This window comes from Aotus nancymaae, unplaced genomic scaffold (genome assembly GCF_030222135.1).
Source record: "Aotus nancymaae isolate 86718 unplaced genomic scaffold, 86718_ANA_hifiasm-v0.15.2.pri h1tg000010l, whole genome shotgun sequence".
Lineage (NCBI taxonomy): Eukaryota > Metazoa > Chordata > Mammalia > Primates > Aotidae > Aotus > Aotus nancymaae.
The window spans coordinates 8,416,271-8,436,202 of NW_026988421.1; the positions used below are offsets into that span (position 1 = coordinate 8,416,271).

Here is a 19,932-nt window from a genome sequence, read left to right on the forward strand (position 1 = left end):
TCTTGGCAGTTCCTAAGTCAGCAGGGTTGAGGAGGCCACTCCAGGCAAAATCCCTCATGTGATCATCCAGCCCCAACCACACGCAATAACGAGGCCATGCCTGGCGGGGCTCATGGGGGCTGCCCTCCACACACCAGACCTGGGCACAGGCAGTGCTCCGCAGTGTTCTCAAAGGAGCTGTGATCAAGGACTCCAACCCCACGTGACCCAGGCCTGACACAAACAGGCACCCTAAGCCTGACACGAACTGACATCCGTTTACACTCCTAAGCAGTCTGCCTCTATTTCTAGTCCTCCTTATTGGGTCTCAGCTGGGAACCCACCTCCGGACAAGCATCCTTAGCTCAGAGGTTCCCGCAGTGGGAGGATCCCTCCTTGCCCCGCTGTCTGTGCTGTATCCACGATACCCTCACTCAGTGCTACTCAGCAGGGGAGAAATGGAGCCCTGGAGAGTCAGCACTTTTCTCTTCTGCCTCTTCCTTGCACTGCCTCAGGATGGGGATAAAGTCTGGGTTGCAGTTGGACTTTGGTCCCCTGTACCAAGTGACCACAGGCACTGAATTCATACGGATTCTGAGCAGAGCGCTAACAAGACTTCAGAAATATGGAAAACATAGCACGAGCTTTGAGTGAGGAGATCAGAATGTAAATAGGACTTTCTTCCTGTGCAAACTCCAGCCCAGGGGAGGGAGACCAAGGTCTTGGAGGCCCACCTGAGCAGATGACGCCAGCGTCTTCACTATGGCCACAGTTGTGGGCGAGCCAGCCATTGTGAGGGCAGCTCCACAGGTAGGACTCATGCCCTGAGCAGCGCATGTTATCCAGGACAATGGGTCCTGAGCCCTGACCAAACCGGGCATTTCCTGGAGCTGACGTGGCCCAGCCACAGTCCAGCTGCCTGCAGACCACATTGGCGTCACTGATGTCCCAGTCGTCATCACACACGGTGCCCCAGGAGCCTCGGTATAGGACTTCCACTCGGCCCTGACACTTGTCACCTCCATTCACCAGCCTCAGGGCCAAACTGGATTCAGATCCTACAGAGGAACACAAGAACTCTTCATTGTGGAAAATAGAAAGGTGACTTTTAAAAGTTTCCTTTCTTGTTACAGAACAAGTGTGCTAATGACTTTGTTAGGCCCTATCCTATGTAGCTGTTAGAAGACATGCCATGCTTACAGGCACATAGTACGTTCTATGTCCTTGTACATTAACCAAGATATCTGTGCTGGACTGCTCACAGGCATGTCCCAGCTCTCCGTTGCCTTTCCCTGTTTAGAAAAGTTTAAAGAAGTTGTTAGCCAATCAGGTTTTAGTTTAATATGTGAGGTCTGGCTCCGGCCAATGGAGATCAGACCTCAGCAGTGAGGACAACCCCAAATGCGTAAGGAATAAACGTGTGTGTATTCCCTTTGCTCTTTGGACTCTTGTGGAACGATGGCTACAAGGAGAACCCTTCCTACAGTCAGGGAAGTAAAAACTGTGTTGTTGAAAGATCCTTTGTCTCAGTGCTGATTTTTCTCTGCGGCACCCAGCATATATTTCCAACATCTATTTCCAACACTCATCCGTATCGATCATCAGGTCTATGATGTAAACAATGTTCCACACTCAGGGCACTTCCTAATGGCCAAAGTCTCTTGGGCAGGTAATCACCTTTGAATGCGATTACAGACAGAGCTTCAGCTTCATCACAGGGAAGAAGCAGTGAGGTCCCACTCTGCCCAGGTCTATGGAAGCTCACGTATTGGGGAAGAACCTGTAACCACACTGGAGGTGACAGGAATGGACGCCTCACTCCTCATTCTGAGCTCCATTCTCACACAGGATGAAGCTGCACAGCTCCAGATAGAAGGCCGAGACCCACCCCATGTTCAGGAGTTTTGTGACAACCACATGGTCCTCTCTGGTTTCTGGCAAAGTGCCAGCAATAACAGGACATTGCCAGACAGCTGTGGGGACAGGTACTGTCCCCTACTCAGTGGTCCCCTGCACCCGTTGGCTGAGGGCCAGGAACAAGATCCCAGGAGGATTAGGGAGCTGTCCCGGGATTGTCTTGAGCACCTGAATAAGAATCTTTGCTGAACACATAACACAGATTCCCAGGGGAGACAGGTCACCAGCAACTCTACCCTCCATCATCAGACCCAGGACTAGGTTCCCAGGGAGGCCACATTCCTCCCCAGGCAACCTGCAGGGAGATGAAAAACAGGCGCCCACCTTCAGCCTCATTCTATCACTTTCTATAGAAACGTTTGAAAGAGGTAGAGAGTGAGCCCTAGGGAGCAGAGAGAGGATGATTTACCTATTGTCGATGCAGGTAATTCAGTGGTTGGCCAAGCAACTGTAAATTGCAACAAAGAGAAAGGACAGAATTAGACTTGAGGGTGAAAGCTCAACAAGGAAAGGTCTCTGGACCAGGCAAGCATCAGGAAAACTATTCAGTTTCTGGTTCCTGCCACTTGCTCCAAGTGTCTGTGCAAGTCTTCAGCTCAGTGAACTCAACTAGGAACAAAGGCCTCACTGGGGACCAGTCCTATCCCTCCTAGATGTCCTCTTCTGAGCCACAAAGGTTAGCCTGCCCCATCCACTGACACATGGACTGACGGGCACATCTGACACCATTGCTGAGATTCTAGCATTTCCACCTGATAGGAGAACCAAGGAGGCGCCCATTGGGCTATCAAGTTTCCTGGTAAATGGAGGCACCAGAAATAGTATCGCTCTCCCTGTGGAGCATGGCCTCTGACTTTTCTGGATGCAGATGTGGCCCTGCAAAATCTCGGGTGTTTGAAGGAGTGAGGGATGGAGGTATCAGGCCTGCACTGACATTGCTTGCCCATTCACAAAGTCATGTTTAAGGCTTCCGTGGGCATTGCCTTCCCAGGTGACTTTATCAACCACTCTCAATTCTCAGAAAGGAGAGACCAGCTCTGAATATAAAGCAGCCAAAGCTCATTAAACATGAGGCCACTTCCTGAACCTGTAAGGGTTACCCATAGTACAGTATGAAACTGCTTCATGAAAGCTGAGATAAGTGGAACAGAAGTCAGAAGCCTCCTCCATCCTATGTCTGTTGAAGCGCTGTGCTGGGGCCTCAGTTACACAGTGGTGGGGAAAATAATATGCCCCACAGTATCCGCACAGAGGAGCTGCAGAGCTCTGTGGATGGAGGGTAGGGGTAATTGGGCAGAAAGAGAAGGGACATCCCAGATGCCGGGGACTCACCTGGCCTGGGCGTTGACTGGGACTGGGAAGCTGTAAGAAAAAGAGAAAGTGCGATCAGATGCACTAACAGAAACTGGCAGGACAGGAGCAAAGGAGGAAGGAACTGGGCGACTCTGACACTCAGTCCATCCTAGTCCCCTATCACAGAGGGATGGACATTGCCATGCACATCCCCACAGAGATCCTCCTTGGAATGGATCAGGGCAGATCATGTCCATGATTGCCAGCTTCGAGGGGACTAACTTGGTGTCTACTAAGGGTGACCAGGTTGACCCAAAGCCAATCCTCTCCCTGGCACCTCTTGGCAGTTCCTAAGTCAGCAGGGTTGAGGAGGCCACTCCAGGCAAAATCCCTCATGTGATCATCCAGCCCCAATCACACGCAATAACGAGGCCATGCCTGGCGGGGCTCATGGGGGCTGCCCTCCACACACCAGACCTGGGCACAGGCAGTGCTCCGCAGTGTTCTCAAAGGAGCTGTGATCAAGGACTCCAACCCCACGTGACCCAGGCCTGACACAAACAGGCACCCTAAGCCTGACACGAACTGACATCCGTTTACACTCCTAAGCAGTCTGCCTCTATTTCTAGTCCTCCTTATTGGGTCTCAGCTGGGAACCCACCTCCAGACAAGCATCCTTAGCTCAGAGGTTCCCGCAGTGGGAGGATCCCTCCTTGCCCCGCTGTCTGTGCTGTATCCACGATACCCTCACTCAGTGCTACTCAGCAGGGGAGAAATGGAGCCCTGGAGAGTCAGCACTTTTCTCTTCTGCCTCTTCCTTGCACTGCCTCAGGATGGGGATAAAGTCTGGGTTGCAGTTGGACTTTGGTCCCCTGTACCAAGTGACCACAGGCACTGAATTCATACGGATTCTGAGCAGAGCGCTAACAAGACTTCAGAAATATGGAAAACATAGCACGAGCTTTGAGTGAGGAGATCAGAATGTAAATAGGACTTTCTTCCTGTGCAAACTCCAGCCCAGGGGAGGGAGACCAAGGTCTTGGAGGCCCACCTGAGCAGATGACGCCAGCGTCTTCACTATGGCCACAGTTGTGGGCGAGCCAGCCATTGTGAGGGCAGCTCCACAGGTAGGACTCATGCCCTGAGCAGCGCATGTTATCCAGGACAATGGGTCCTGAGCCCTGACCAAACCGGGCATTTCCTGGAGCTGACGTGGCCCAGCCACAGTCCAGCTGCCTGCAGACCACATTGGCGTCACTGATGTCCCAGTCGTCATCACACACGGTGCCCCAGGAGCCTCGGTATAGGACTTCCACTCGGCCCTGACACTTGTCACCTCCATTCACCAGCCTCAGGGCCAAACTGGATTCAGATCCTACAGAGGAACACAAGAACTCTTCATTGTGGAAAATAGAAAGGTGACTTTTAAAAGTTTCCTTTCTTGTTACAGGACAAGTGTGCTAATGACTTTGTTAGGCCCTATCCTATGTAGCTGTTAGAAGACATGCCATGCTTACAGGCACATAGTACGTTCTATGTCCTTGTACATTAACCAAGATATCTGTGCTGGACTGCTCACAGGCATGTCCCAGCTCTCCGTTGCCTTTCCCTGTTTAGAAAAGTTTAAAGAAGTTGTTAGCCAATCAGGTTTTAGTTTAATATGTGAGGTCTGGCTCCGGCCAATGGAGATCAGACCTCAGCAGTGAGGACAACCCCAAATGCGTAAGGAATAAACGTGTGTGTATTCCCTTTGCTCTTTGGACTCTTGTGGAACGATGGCTACAAGGAGAACCCTTCCTACAGTCAGGGAAGTAAAAACTGTGTTGTTGAAAGATCCTTTGTCTCAGTGCTGATTTTTCTCTGCGGCACCCAGCATATATTTCCAACATCTATTTCCAACACTCATCCATATCGATCATCAGGTCTATGATGTAAACAATGTTCCACACTCAGGGCACTTCCTAATGGCCAAAGTCTCTTGGGCAGGTAATCACCTTTGAATGCGATTACAGACAGAGCTTCAGCTTCATCACAGGGAAGAAGCAGTGAGGTCCCACTCTGCCCAGGTCTATGGAAGCTCACGTATTGGGGAAGAACCTGTAACCACACTGGAGGTGACAGGAATGGACGCCTCACTCCTCATTCTGAGCTCCATTCTCACACAGGATGAAGCTGCACAGCTCCAGATAGAAGGCCGAGACCCACCCCATGTTCAGGAGTTTTGTGACAACCACATGGTCCTCTCTGGTTTCTGGCAAAGTGCCAGCAATAACAGGACATTGCCAGACAGCTGTGGGGACAGGTACTGTCCCCTACTCAGTGGTCCCCTGCACCCGTTGGCTGAGGGCCAGGAACAAGATCCCAGGAGGATTAGGGAGCTGTCCCGGGATTGTCTTGAGCACCTGAATAAGAATCTTTGCTGAACACATAACACAGATTCCCAGGGGAGACAGGTCACCAGCAACTCTACCCTCCATCATCAGACCCAGGACTAGGTTCCCAGGGAGGCCACATTCCTCCCCAGGCAACCTGCAGGGAGATGAAAAACAGGCGCCCACCTTCAGCCTCATTCTATCACTTTCTATAGAAACGTTTGAAAGAGGTAGAGAGTGAGCCCTAGGGAGCAGAGAGAGGATGATTTACCTATTGTCGATGCAGGTAATTCAGTGGTTGGCCAAGCAACTGTAAATTGCAACAAAGAGAAAGGACAGAATTAGACTTGAGGGTGAAAGCTCAACAAGGAAAGGTCTCTGGACCAGGCAAGCATCAGGAAAACTATTCAGTTTCTGGTTCCTGCCACTTGCTCCAAGTGTCTGTGCAAGTCTTCAGCTCAGTGAACTCAACTAGGAACAAAGGCCTCACTGGGGACCAGTCCTATCCCTCCTAGATGTCCTCTTCTGAGCCACAAAGGTTAGCCTGCCCCATCCACTGACACATGGACTGACGGGCACATCTGACACCATTGCTGAGATTCTAGCATTTCCACCTGATAGGAGAACCAAGGAGGCGCCCATTGGGCTATCAAGTTTCCTGGTAAATGGAGGCACCAGAAATAGTATCGCTCTCCCTGTGGAGCATGGCCTCTGCCTTTTCTGGATGCAGATGTGGCCCTGCAAAATCTCGGGTGTTTGAAGGAGTGAGGGATGGAGGTATCAGGCCTGCACTGACATTGCTTGCCCATTCACAAAGTCATGTTTAAGGCTTCCGTGGGCATTGCCTTCCCAGGTGACTTTATCAACCACTCTCAATTAAAAATATAAAGCAGCCAAAGCTCATTAAACATGAGGCCACTTCCTGAACCTGTAAGGGTTACCCATAGTACAGTATGAAACTGCTTCATGAAAGCTGAGATAAGTGGAACAGAAGTCAGAAGCCTCCTCCATCCTATGTCTGTTGAAGCGCTGTGCTGGGGCCTCAGTTACACAGTGGTGGGGAAAATAATATGCCCCACAGTATCCGCACAGAGGAGCTGGAGAACTCTGTGGATGGAGGGTAGGGGTAATTGGGCAGAAAGAGAAGGGACATCCCAGATGCCGGGGACTCACCTGGCCTGGGCGTTGACTGGGACTGGGAAGCTGTAAGAAAAAGAGAAAGTGCGATCAGATGCACTAACAGAAACTGGCAGGACTGGAACAGAGGAGGAAGGAACTGGGCGACTCTGACACTCAGTCCATCCTAGTCCCCTATCACAGAGGGATGGACATTGCCATGCACATCCCCACAGAGATCCTCCTTGGAATGGATCAGGGCAGATCATGTCCATGATTGCCAGCTTCGAGGGGACTAACTTGGTGTCTACTAAGGGTGACCAGGTTGACCCAAAGCCAATCCTCTCCCTGGCACCTCTTGGCAGTTCCTAAGTCAGCAGGGTTGAGGAGGCCACTCCAGGCAAAATCCCTCATGTGATCATCCAGCCCCAACCACACGCAATAACGAGGCCATGCCTGGCGGGGCTCATGGGGGCTGCCCTCCACACACCAGACCTGGGCACAGGCAGTGCTCCGCAGTGTTCTCAAAGGAGCTGTGATCAAGGACTCCAACCCCACGTGACCCAGGCCTGACACAAACAGGCACCCTAAGCCTGACACGAACTGACATCCGTTTACACTCCTAAGCAGTCTGCCTCTATTTCTAGTCCTCCTTATTGGGTCTCAGCTGGGAACCCACCTCCGGACAAGCATCCTTAGCTCAGAGGTTCCCGCAGTGGGAGGATCCCTCCTTGCCCCGCTGTCTGTGCTGTATCCACGATACCCTCACTCAGTGCTACTCAGCAGGGGAGAAATGGAGCCCTGGAGAGTCAGCACTTTTCTCTTCTGCCTCTTCCTTGCACTGCCTCAGGATGGGGATAAAGTCTGGGTTGCAGTTGGACTTTGGTCCCCTGTACCAAGTGACCACAGGCACTGAATTCATACGGATTCTGAGCAGAGCGCTAACAAGACTTCAGAAATATGGAAAACATAGCACGAGCTTTGAGTGAGGAGATCAGAATGTAAATAGGACTTTCTTCCTGTGCAAACTCCAGCCCAGGGGAGGGAGACCAAGGTCTTGGAGGCCCACCTGAGCAGATGACGCCAGCGTCTTCACTATGGCCACAGTTGTGGGCGAGCCAGCCATTGTGAGGGCAGCTCCACAGGTAGGACTCATGCCCTGAGCAGCGCATGTTATCCAGGACAATGGGTCCTGAGCCCTGACCAAACCGGGCATTTCCTGGAGCTGACGTGGCCCAGCCACAGTCCAGCTGCCTGCAGACCACATTGGCGTCACTGATGTCCCAGTCGTCATCACACACGGTGCCCCAGGAGCCTCGGTATAGGACTTCCACTCGGCCCTGACACTTGTCACCTCCATTCACCAGCCTCAGGGCCAAACTGGATTCAGATCCTACAGAGGAACACAAGAACTCTTCATTGTGGAAAATAGAAAGGTGACTTTTAAAAGTTTCCTTTCTTGTTACAGAACAAGTGTGCTAATGACTTTGTTAGGCCCTATCCTATGTAGCTGTTAGAAGACATGCCATGCTTACAGGCACATAGTACGTTCTATGTCCTTGTACATTAACCAAGATATCTGTGCTGGACTGCTCACAGGCATGTCCCAGCTCTCCGTTGCCTTTCCCTGTTTAGAAAAGTTTAAAGAAGTTGTTAGCCAATCAGGTTTTAGTTTAATATGTGAGGTCTGGCTCCGGCCAATGGAGATCAGACCTCAGCAGTGAGGACAACCCCAAATGCGTAAGGAATAAACGTGTGTGTATTCCCTTTGCTCTTTGGACTCTTGTGGAACGATGGCTACAAGGAGAACCCTTCCTACAGTCAGGGAAGTAAAAACTGTGTTGTTGAAAGATCCTTTGTCTCAGTGCTGATTTTTCTCTGCGGCACCCAGCATATATTTCCAACATCTATTTCCAACACTCATCCATATCGATCATCAGGTCTATGATGTAAACAATGTTCCACACTCAGGGCACTTCCTAATGGCCAAAGTCTCTTGGGCAGGTAATCACCTTTGAATGCGATTACAGACAGAGCTTCAGCTTCATCACAGGGAAGAAGCAGTGAGGTCCCACTCTGCCCAGGTCTATGGAAGCTCACGTATTGGGGAAGAACCTGTAACCACACTGGAGGTGACAGGAATGGACGCCTCACTCCTCATTCTGAGCTCCATTCTCACACAGGATGAAGCTGCACAGCTCCAGATAGAAGGCCGAGACCCGCCCCATGTTCAGGAGTTTTGTGACAACCACATGGTCCTCTCTGGCTTCTGGCAAAGTGCCAGCAATAACAGGACATTGCCAGACAGCTGTGGGGACAGGCACTGTCCCCTACTCAGTTGTCCCCTGCACCCATGGGCTGAGGGCCAGGAACAAGATCCCAGGAGGATTAGGAGCTGTCCCGGGATTGTCTTGAGCACCGGAATAAGAATCTTTGCTGAACACGTAACACAGATTCCCAGGGGAGACAGGTCACCAGCAACTCTACCCTCCATCATCAGACCCAGGACTAGGTTCCCAGGGAGGCCACATTCCTCCCCAGGCAACCTGCAAGGACCTGACAAACAGAGGCGCCCACCTTCAGCCTCATTCTATCACTTTCTATAGAAACGTTTGAAAGAGGTAGAGAGTGAGCCCTAGGGAGCGGAGAGAGGATGATTTACCTATTGTCGATGCAGGTAATTCAGTGGTTGGCCAAGCATCTGTAAATTGCAACAAAGAGAAAGGACAGAATTAGACTTGAGGGTGAAAAGCTCAACAAGGAAAGGGTCTCTGGACCAGGCAAGCATCAGGAAAACTATTCAGTTTCTGGTTCCTGCCACATGCTCCAAGTGTCTGTGCAAGTCTTCAGCTCAGTGAACTCAACTAGGAACAACGGCCTCACTGGGGACCAGTCCTATCCCTCCTAGATGTCCTCTTCTGAGCCACAAAGGTTAGCCTGCCCCATCCACTGACACATGGACTGATGGGCACATCTGACACCATTGCTGAGATTCTAGCATTTCCACCTGTTAGGGGAACCAAGGAGGCGCCCATTGGGCTATCAAGCTTCCTGGTAAACGGAAGCACCAGAAATAGTATCGTTCTCCCTGCGGAGCATGGCCTCTGCCTTTTCTGGATGCAGATGTGGCCCTGCAAAATCTCGGGTGTTTGAAGGAGTGAGGGATGGAGGTATCAGGCCTGCACTGACATTGCTTGCACATTCACAAAGTCATGTTTAAGGCTTCCGTGGGCATTGCCTTCCCAGGTGACTTTATCAACCACTCTCAATTCTCAGAAAGGAGAGAACAGCTCTGAATATAAAGCAGCCAAAGCTCATTAAACATGAGGCCGCTTCCTGAACCCCTAAGGGTTACCCATAGTACAGTATGAAACTGCTTCATGAAAGCTGAGATAAGTGGAACAGAAGTCAGAAACCTCCTCCATCCTATGTCTGTTGAAGCGCTGTGCTGGGGCCTCAGTTACACAGTGGTGGGGAAAATAATATGCCCCACAGTATCCGCACAGAGGAGCTGCAGAGCTCTGTGGATGGAGGGTAGGGGTAATTGGGCAGAAAGAGAAGGGACATCCCAGATGCCGGGGACTCACCTGGCCTGGGCGTTGACTGGGACTGGGAAGCTGTAAGAAAAAGAGAAAGTGCGATCAGATGCACTAACAGAAACTGGCAGGACTGGAACAGAGGAGGAAGGAACTGGGCGACTCTGACACTCAGTCCATCCTAGTCCCCTATCACAGAGGGATGGACACTGCCATGCACATCCCCACAGAGATCCTCCTTGGAATGGATCAGGGCAGATCATGTCCATGATTGCCAGCTTCGAGGGGACTAACTTGGTGTCTACTAAGGGTGACCAGGTTGACCCAAAGCCAATCCTCTCCCTGGCACCTCTTGGCAGTTCCTAAGTCAGTAGGGCTGAGGAGGCCACTCCAGGCAAGATCCCTCATGTGATCATCCAGCCCCAACCACACGCAATAACGAGGCCATGCCTGGCGGGGCTCATGGGGGCTGCCCTCCACACACCAGACCTGGGCACAGGCAGTGCTCCACAGTGTTCTCAAAGGAGCTGTGATCAAGGACTCCAACCCCACGTGACCCAGGCCTGACACAAACAGGCACCCTAAGCCTGACACGAACTGACATCCGTTTACACTCCTAAGCAGTCTGCCTCTATTTCTAGTCCTCCTTATTGGGTCTCAGCTGGGAACCCACCTCCGGACAAGCATCCTTAGCTCAGAGGCTCCCGCAGTGGGAGGATCCCTCCTTGCCCCGCTGTCTGTGCTGTATCCACGATACCCTCACTCAGTGCTACTCAGCAGGGGAGAAATGGAGCCCTGGAGAGTCAGCACTTTTCTCTTCTGCCTCTTCCTTGCACTGCCTCAGGATGGGGATAAAGTCTGGGTTGCAGTTGGACTTTGGTCCCCTGTACCAAGTGACCACAGGCACTGAATTCATACGGATTCTGAGCAGAGCGCTAACAAGACTTCAGAAATATGGAAAACATAGCACGAGCTTTGAGTGAGGAGATCAGAATGTAAATAGGACTTTCTTCCTGTGCAAACTCCAGCCCAGGGGAGGGAGACCAAGGTCTTGGAGGCCCACCTGAGCAGATGACGCCAGCGTCTTCACTATGGCCACAGTTGTGGGCGAGCCAGCCATTGTGAGGGCAGCTCCACAGGTAGGACTCATGCCCTGAGCAGCGCATGTTATCCAGGACAATGGGTCCTGAGCCCTGACCAAACCGGGCATTTCCTGGAGCTGACGTGGCCCAGCCACAGTCCAGCTGCCTGCAGACCACATTGGCGTCACTGATGTCCCAGTCGTCATCACACACGGTGCCCCAGGAGCCTCGGTATAGGACTTCCACTCGGCCCTGACACTTGTCACCTCCATTCACCAGCCTCAGGGCCAAACTGGATTCAGATCCTACAGAGGAACACAAGAACTCTTCATTGTGGAAAATAGAAAGGTGACTTTTAAAAGTTTCCTTTCTTGTTACAGAACAAGTGTGCTAATGACTTTGTTAGGCCCTATCCTATGTAGCTGTTAGAAGACATGCCATGCTTACAGGCACATAGTACGTTCTATGTCCTTGTACATTAACCAAGATATCTGTGCTGGACTGCTCACAGGCATGTCCCAGCTCTCCGTTGCCTTTCCCTGTTTAGAAAAGTTTAAAGAAGTTGTTAGCCAATCAGGTTTTAGTTTAATATGTGAGGTCTGGCTCCGGCCAATGGAGATCAGACCTCAGCAGTGAGGACAACCCCAAATGCGTAAGGAATAAACGTGTGTGTATTCCCTTTGCTCTTTGGACTCTTGTGGAACGATGACTACAAGGAGAACCCTTCCTACAGTCAGGGAAGTAAAAACTGTGTTGTTGAAAGATCCTTTGTCTCAGTGCTGATTTTTCTCTGCGGCACCCAGCATATATTTCCAACATCTATTTCCAACACTCATCCATATCGATCATCAGGTCTATGATGTAAACAATGTTCCACACTCAGGGCACTTCCTAATGGCCAAAGTCTCTTGGGCAGGTAATCACCTTTGAATGCGATTACAGACAGAGCTTCAGCTTCATCACAGGGAAGAAGCAGTGAGGTCCCACTCTGCCCAGGTCTATGGAAGCTCACGTATTGGGGAAGAACCTGTAACCACACTGGAGGTGACAGGAATGGACGCCTCACTCCTCATTCTGAGCTCCATTCTCACACAGGATGAAGCTGCACAGCTCCAGATAGAAGGCCGAGACCCGCCCCATGTTCAGGAGTTTTGTGACAACCACATGGTCCTCTCTGGCTTCTGGCAAAGTGCCAGCAATAACAGGACATTGCCAGACAGCTGTGGGGACAGGCACTGTCCCCTACTCAGTTGTCCCCTGCACCCATGGGCTGAGGGCCAGGAACAAGATCCCAGGAGGATTAGGAGCTGTCCCGGGATTGTCTTGAGCACCGGAATAAGAATCTTTGCTGAACACGTAACACAGATTCCCAGGGGAGACAGGTCACCAGCAACTCTACCCTCCATCATCAGACCCAGGACTAGGTTCCCAGGGAGGCCACATTCCTCCCCAGGCAACCTGCAAGGACCTGACAAACAGAGGCGCCCACCTTCAGCCTCATTCTATCACTTTCTATAGAAACGTTTGAAAGAGGTAGAGAGTGAGCCCTAGGGAGCGGAGAGAGGATGATTTACCTATTGTCGATGCAGGTAATTCAGTGGTTGGCCAAGCATCTGTAAATTGCAACAAAGAGAAAGGACAGAATTAGACTTGAGGGTGAAAAGCTCAACAAGGAAAGGGTCTCTGGACCAGGCAAGCATCAGGAAAACTATTCAGTTTCTGGTTCCTGCCACATGCTCCAAGTGTCTGTGCAAGTCTTCAGCTCAGTGAACTCAACTAGGAACAACGGCCTCACTGGGGACCAGTCCTATCCCTCCTAGATGTCCTCTTCTGAGCCACAAAGGTTAGCCTGCCCCATCCACTGACACATGGACTGATGGGCACATCTGACACCATTGCTGAGATTCTAGCATTTCCACCTGTTAGGGGAACCAAGGAGGCGCCCATTGGGCTATCAAGCTTCCTGGTAAACGGAAGCACCAGAAATAGTATCGTTCTCCCTGCGGAGCATGGCCTCTGCCTTTTCTGGATGCAGATGTGGCCCTGCAAAATCTCGGGTGTTTGAAGGAGTGAGGGATGGAGGTATCAGGCCTGCACTGACATTGCTTGCACATTCACAAAGTCATGTTTAAGGCTTCCGTGGGCATTGCCTTCCCAGGTGACTTTATCAACCACTCTCAATTCTCAGAAAGGAGAGACCAGCTCTGAATATAAAGCAGCCAAAGCTCATTAAACATGAGGCCACTTCCTGAACCTGTAAGAGTTACCCATAGTACAGTATGAAACTGCTTCATGAAAGCTGAGATAAGTGGAACAGAAGTCAGAAGCCTCCTCCATCCTATGTCTGTTGAAGCGCTGTGCTGGGGCCTCAGTTACACAGTGGTGGGGAAAATAGTATGCTCCACAGTATCCGCACAGAGGAGCTGCAGAGCTCTGTGGATGGAGGGTAGGGGTAATTGGGCAGAAAGAGAAGGGACATCCCAGATGCCGGGGACTCACCTGGCCTGGGCGTTGACTGGGACTGGGAAGCTGTAAGAAAAAGAGAAAGTGCGATCAGATGCACTAACAGAAACTGGCAGGACTGGAACAGAGGAGGAAGGAACTGGGTGACTCTGACACTCAGTCCATCCTAGTCCCCTATCACAGAGGGATGGACATTGCCATGCACATCCCCACAGAGATCCTCCTTGGAATGGATCAGGGCAGATCATGTCCATGATTGCCAGCTTCAAGGGGACTAACGGTGTCTACTAAGGGTGACCAGCAAAGCCAATCCTCTCCCTGGCACCTCTTGGCAGTTGTAAGTCAGCAGGGCTGAGGAGGCCACTCCAGGCAAAATCCCTCATGTGATCATCCAGCCCCAACCACACGCAATAACGAGGCCATGCCTGGCGGGGCTCATGGGGGCTGCCCTCCACACACCAGACCTGGGCACAGGCAGTGCTCCCCAGTGTTCTCAAAGGAGCTGTGATCAAGGACTCCAACCCCACGTGACCCAGGCCTGACACAAACAGGCACCCTAAGCCTGACACGAACTGACATCCGTTTACACTCCTAAGCAGTCTGCCTCTATTTCTAGTCCTCCTTATTGGGTCTCAGCTGAGAACCCACCTCCGGACAAGCATCCTTAGCTCAGAGGTTCCCGCAGTGGGAGGATCCCTCCTTGCCCCGCTGTCTGTGCTGTATCCACGATACCCTCACTCAGTGCTACTCAGCAGGGGAGAAATGGAGCCCTGGAGAGTCAGCACTTTTCTCTTCTGCCTCTTCCTTGCACTGCCTCAGGATGGGGATAAAGTCTGGGTTGCAGTTGGACTTTGGTCCCCTGTACCAAGTGACCACAGGCACTGAATTCATACGGATTCTGAGCAGAGCGCTAACAAGACTTCAGAAATGTGGAAAACATAGAACAAGCTTTGAGTGAGGAGATCAGAATGTAAATAGGACTTTCTTCCTGTGCAAACTCCAGCCCAGGGGAGGGAGACCAAGGTCTTGGAGGCCCACCTGAGCAGATGACACCAGCGTCTTCACTATGGCCACAGTTGTGGGCGAGCCAGCCATTGTGAGGGCAGCTCCACAGGTAGGACTCATGCCCTGAGCAGAGCATGTTATCCAGGACAATGGGTCCTGAGCCCTGACCAAACCGGGCATTTCCTGGAGCTGACGTGGCCCAGCCACAGTCCAGCTGCCTGCAGACCACATTGGCGTCACTGATGTCCCAGTCGTCATCACACACGGTGCCCCAGGAGCCTCGGTATAGGACTTCCACCCGGCCCTGACACTTGTCACCTCCATTCACCAGCCTCAGGGCCAAACTGGATTCAGATCCTACAGGGGAACACGAGAACCCTTTATTCATCCCTATCATCAGGTCAAGAATCTAAGGCACGTTCCACACTCAGGGCACTTCCTGATAGCTAAAGTCACCTGGGCCGGCAGTCACGATTGCATATGACTGCAACCAGAGTTACAGCTTCATCATAGTGGAAGGAGAGGGGATACCCTATTCTGCCTTGGTTTGTGGACGCTCAAGTTTTGAGGAAGCATCTGTGATCCCAGTGGAGGTGACAGGAATGGATCTCCCACTGCCTACTCTGGGTACACACAGCACTGAGCTCCACAGCTCTAGAGGGCAGGCCCATGCGGTCCCCATGTTCAAGAGTTTGGTGGCACCCATGTGGTCCTCTCTGGCTTCTAGCAAATTACCAGGGATGGCAAAGCCTTAGCCAGAGAGCTGCAGGGACAGGAACTTCCACCCAACCTTACAGGTCAGCAGTGCATGGCCAGAGGGCCAGGAATGAGGTCCCAGTAGGATTAGGAAGCCCTCCAGAGCTTGTTCTCAGCACCTGGATGGGATCTTTCCTGATCACTTGGAACGGGATCCCATGGAAGACAGGTCACCAGCACCCTCAACCTCCAACATCAGACCTAAGACTGGCCTCCCAGAGACTCCACCTTCTTCCCATGCATCCCACAGGGACATCAACAAGAGAGGCGCCCACCATGAGCCTCATTCTGTCGTTTACAGATAAAACATTTGTCCAGAGGTAGAGAGAGAGCCCTAGGGAGGGGTGAGAGGGTTATTTACCTTCTGTCGATGCAGGTAAGTTGGTGGTCGGCCACGTGTCTGTAAATTGCAACAAACACAAAGGCTAGAATTAAATTTTGGGGTGCAAAGCTCCTAAAGGAAAGGTCTCCAGACAAGGCAAGCGTCATGAAAACTACTCCATTTCTGGCTCCTGCCACTTGCTCCCCATGTGTCTGCCCAAGTCTTCAGTCCAGTGAGCACAGCCAGGGACATAGGCCTCGCTGGAGACCAGTCGGATCCCTCCTACCTCTGAAGTGTGGGATGTCCTCTTCTCAGCTACAAAGGGTTAGCCTGCCCCATCCACTGACACATGGACTGACGGGCACATCTGACACCATTGCTGAGACTCTGAGAGTTGGAGCTAAAATGTTGGAAGGATCAGTGAGCCGCCCAAAAGAGTATAAAGTCTCCTGGAAAATGGAGGCACCAGAAATGTCTATTATCTCTCTCCCTGCCTGAGCACAGCCTCTGCCTTTCTGGCTGTAGATGGGGTCCTGCAGAATCTGGGGGTGTTTGAATGAGTGAGGAATGGAGGTTTCAGGCCTGCACTGATATTGCTTTTGCCCACGGACAAAGTCATGTTTAAGGTTTCAACTGACATTGCCTATTCAGTGACTTTGGCAATAACTCTTAATTCTCTGAAAGGTCATACCTTCTTAACCATGGCTGGCTAAGAATCGCCATGCTGGGGTCTCAGTTACAGAGGAGGGGAAATAGTATGACCCAGAGTATCCAAACAGATCAGAAGGAGGGCTCTGTCACATGGGAAAAGGATAATTGTGCAGAAAGAGAAGTGACATCCTGAGGAAGGACACTGGGGACTCACCTGGCCTGGGTGTCGACCGGGACTGGGCAGCTGTAAGAAAGAGGAGATCAGGTCAGATGCACGGCACAGAAGCTGGAAAAACTGTAACAAAGGTGGAAGGAACTGGGAAAGTCTGACACTCAGTCCATCCTAGCCCCCTGAAACAGAGGGCGGGGCATCACCATGCACGTCCCCACAGAGATGCTCCTCGGAAGGCGTTTGGGCAGACTGTGTTCACTATTGCCAGCTCCAAAGTGATTAACTTTGTGTCTGCCTGTAGTAATCAGGTTGACATAAAACCAACCCTCTCCCTCGCACGTCTTAGCAGTTCCTGAGTCGGCAAGTATGAAGAGGCCATTCCAGCCAAAGTCCTGCCTGTGATCTTCTAGTCCAGCCTACAGGCATTCATAACAAGGCTTTGTCTAGCAGGCGTCATGGGTGCTGCCCACCCCACACCAGACCTGGTGCACAGGCAAGACTGCAGTGCTCTGGAGGGAATTGCAGTCAAGCATTCACACTCCCAAAACCCAGGCCAGACACCAACAGACACAGATCTACACTCCCAACCTTGTGTCTCCATTCTGATGCCTCCTTGTTGGGCCTCAGCAGAAAACCTCTTGTTCCCAGCAGGAGCCTTTGGTTCTGGGTTCCTCCTACTGAGACAGTCCCTCTGCCAATCCCCCTACATGTGCTTCATCTGACTCACCCTCACCCGAACCTTTCAGTAGGAGAAAGATGGAACCCTGGAGAGCCAGTGTGCAATAGTTTGGACGCTTGTCCTATCCAGGTCTCATGTTGCGATTGAATCCCCAAGTTTCGAGGTGAGGCCTGATGCACCCTGTTGGGTCACAGAGGCCAACCCGTCATGAATACCTTAGTGCCCTCCCTGGTCAGGGGTGAGGTCTTCTCTTAGTTCCTATCTAGAGCTACTAGTTGAAAAAGGCCTGGGACCTCCCTCTTGCTCTCTCTTGCTTCCTCTGTGACCTCTGCCCAGGCCAGCTCCCCATCACCTTCTACCAGGAGTGCAAGCAGCCTGAGGCCCTCAGCAGAAGCCAAGCAGATGCCTGCACCATGCTCCTACGCAGCTGCAAAGCCACGGCCCAAATCAACCTCTTTCTTCATGAATAACTGGGCCCCAGCTATTCCCTTCCAGCCGCACTAAAAGACAAAGGCCTGGCACTTTCCTCTTCTCCCCCTGCTTGAGCTGCCTCAGTAGGAGAACAAAGCCATGACCCTCATTTCAATTTGGGCCGTTGTCCTCCCTGACCTCCCCAATAGCTGGCAATGTGGCAATGACTCATGCTGTTTCCTAGCAGAGAACTGAGGAGATATCAGAAAAACAGGAAAAGTAGGAAAAGCTCTGAGTGAGGAGATCAGAGCAGAATGAGACCTCGCTTCCTGACCACACTCCACCCCAACAGAGGGAGCCCAAAGCCTTGGAGGCCCACCTGAGCAGATGACCCCAGCGTCTTCACTGTGCTGACAGTTATGGAAGAGCCAGCCACTATGGGGACAGCTCCACAGGTAGGACTCGTGTCCTGAGCAGCGCACATCATCCAGGACAATGGGTCCATAGCCCTGACCAAACCGGGCATTTCCTGGGGCTGACACGGCCCAGCCACAGCCCAGCTGCCTGCAGACCACATTGGCATCACTGATGTCCCAGCTGTCATCACACACGGTGCCCCAGGAGCCTCGGTAGAGGACCTCCACTCGGCCCTGACACCCGTCACCTCCATTCACCAGCCTCAGGGCCAAACTGGATTCAGATCCTACAGGGGAACACAAGAATTCTTCATCCATCCCTATTAGCAGGTCAACGATAAGGCATGTACAACACTCAGTGCACTGGGCAAAGAAGTCAAGATTGAATACAAATGCCAAAGTCACCAGGGCACACGGTCACGACTGAAGATGACTGTGCCCAGAGGTTAAGCTCTGTCCTAGTGGAAGAAGAAGTGATACCTATTCTACCCAAGTCTATAAAAGCTCCACTTATGGGTAAGCAGGTATGACCCCAGCAGACGTGACAGGAACGGACACCTTACTCCTCACTCTGGGTGCACACAGGACAGAGCTCCACAGCTACAAATCCAGGCCCAGACCCACGCAGTATTCAAGAGCTCATTGACACCTGCGTGGTCCTCTCTGGCTCTGGCAAACTGCCAGGGATGCCAAGGCCTTACCCAGACAAGTACAGGGACCAGCACTTTTGGAGAGCACCACTCTTTGGAGGTCTCTAGCTCATGGCCTGCGGGCCAGGAACAAGGTCCCAGTAGGACTAGGGAGCACTCCAGTGCTCGTTCTGAGCACCTGGTCGAGGATCTTTCCTGATCACTTGGAACAGGATCCCACGGGAGAGAGGTCACCAGCACCCTCCGCTCTCCAACATCAGACCCAGAACTGACTCCCCAGAGACTTCACCTTCCTCCCCATGTAAGCCACAGGGACATGAAAAGAGGGGGGCCCAACATGTGCCTCAACCTATCCCTCCGCTCTCCAACATCAGACCCAGAACTGACTCCCCAGAGACTTCACCTTCCTCCCCATGTAAGCCACAGGGACATGAAAAGAGGGGGGCCCACCATGTGCCTCATTCTATCAGTCTCAAACACAAAATCCGTCCAGAGATAGTGAGCCCTGGGGAGGGCTGAGAGGATTATTTACCTGTTGTTGATGCAGGTGAGGTTGTGGTGGGCCATGTGTCTGTCAAATGCAACAAAGAGGAAAGACAAAATTAGGATCTAAGGCGCGTTCCACACTCAGGGCACTTTCTCATGACCAAAGTCACCCAGGCAGGCAGTCACCTTGGAATATAGCCGGAGATTAGGCTTCATCACAGAGAAAGCGCTGACAGCCTACTTTGCCCAGGTCTACGGAAGCTCAAGTTTTGGGGAAGCACCTGTGACCCCAGCGGAGGTGATAAGAATGGACATCCCACTTCCCAATCTGGGTACACACAGGATGGAGCTGGACAGCTGCACATGGCATGCCCAGACCCCTCCCTTATTCAGGAGCACGGTCCTGTCTGGGATCTGGCTGGCAAAGTACCGGAGATGGCAGGACCTTGGCCAGACAGGTGCGAGGACAGGCACTTTTACCTAATCTTCCCAGGCCTGCATGCATCCCATGGCCTCAGGATCAGGAATGAGGTCCCCATAGAATTAGGGAGACCCCCCAGGGCTTGTCCTGAGCACATGCATGAGGATCTTTCCTGACCACTTGGAACAGGATCCCACAGGAAAGA

At 52.0% G+C, this 19,932-nt stretch overlaps 1 protein-coding gene across 1 annotated transcript in view; it reads right to left on the reverse strand.

Moving 5' to 3' along the window:
- LOC105718001 (deleted in malignant brain tumors 1 protein-like) overlaps nucleotides 1-19,932 on the reverse strand; it is a 93,005-nt gene that overhangs the window by 27,765 nt on the left and 45,308 nt on the right. Inside the window, 17 exon segments of the mRNA XM_064373771.1 lie at nucleotides 714-1,037; nucleotides 2,306-2,344; nucleotides 3,229-3,258; nucleotides 4,241-4,564; nucleotides 5,833-5,871; nucleotides 6,735-6,764; nucleotides 7,747-8,070; nucleotides 9,340-9,378; nucleotides 10,265-10,294; nucleotides 11,277-11,600; nucleotides 12,870-12,908; nucleotides 13,795-13,824; nucleotides 14,797-15,120; nucleotides 15,881-15,919; nucleotides 16,707-16,736; nucleotides 18,134-18,457; nucleotides 19,353-19,391. Coding sequence (XP_064229841.1) covers nucleotides 714-1,037; nucleotides 2,306-2,344; nucleotides 3,229-3,258; nucleotides 4,241-4,564; nucleotides 5,833-5,871; nucleotides 6,735-6,764; nucleotides 7,747-8,070; nucleotides 9,340-9,378; nucleotides 10,265-10,294; nucleotides 11,277-11,600; nucleotides 12,870-12,908; nucleotides 13,795-13,824; nucleotides 14,797-15,120; nucleotides 15,881-15,919; nucleotides 16,707-16,736; nucleotides 18,134-18,457; nucleotides 19,353-19,391 — 2,328 coding nt within the window.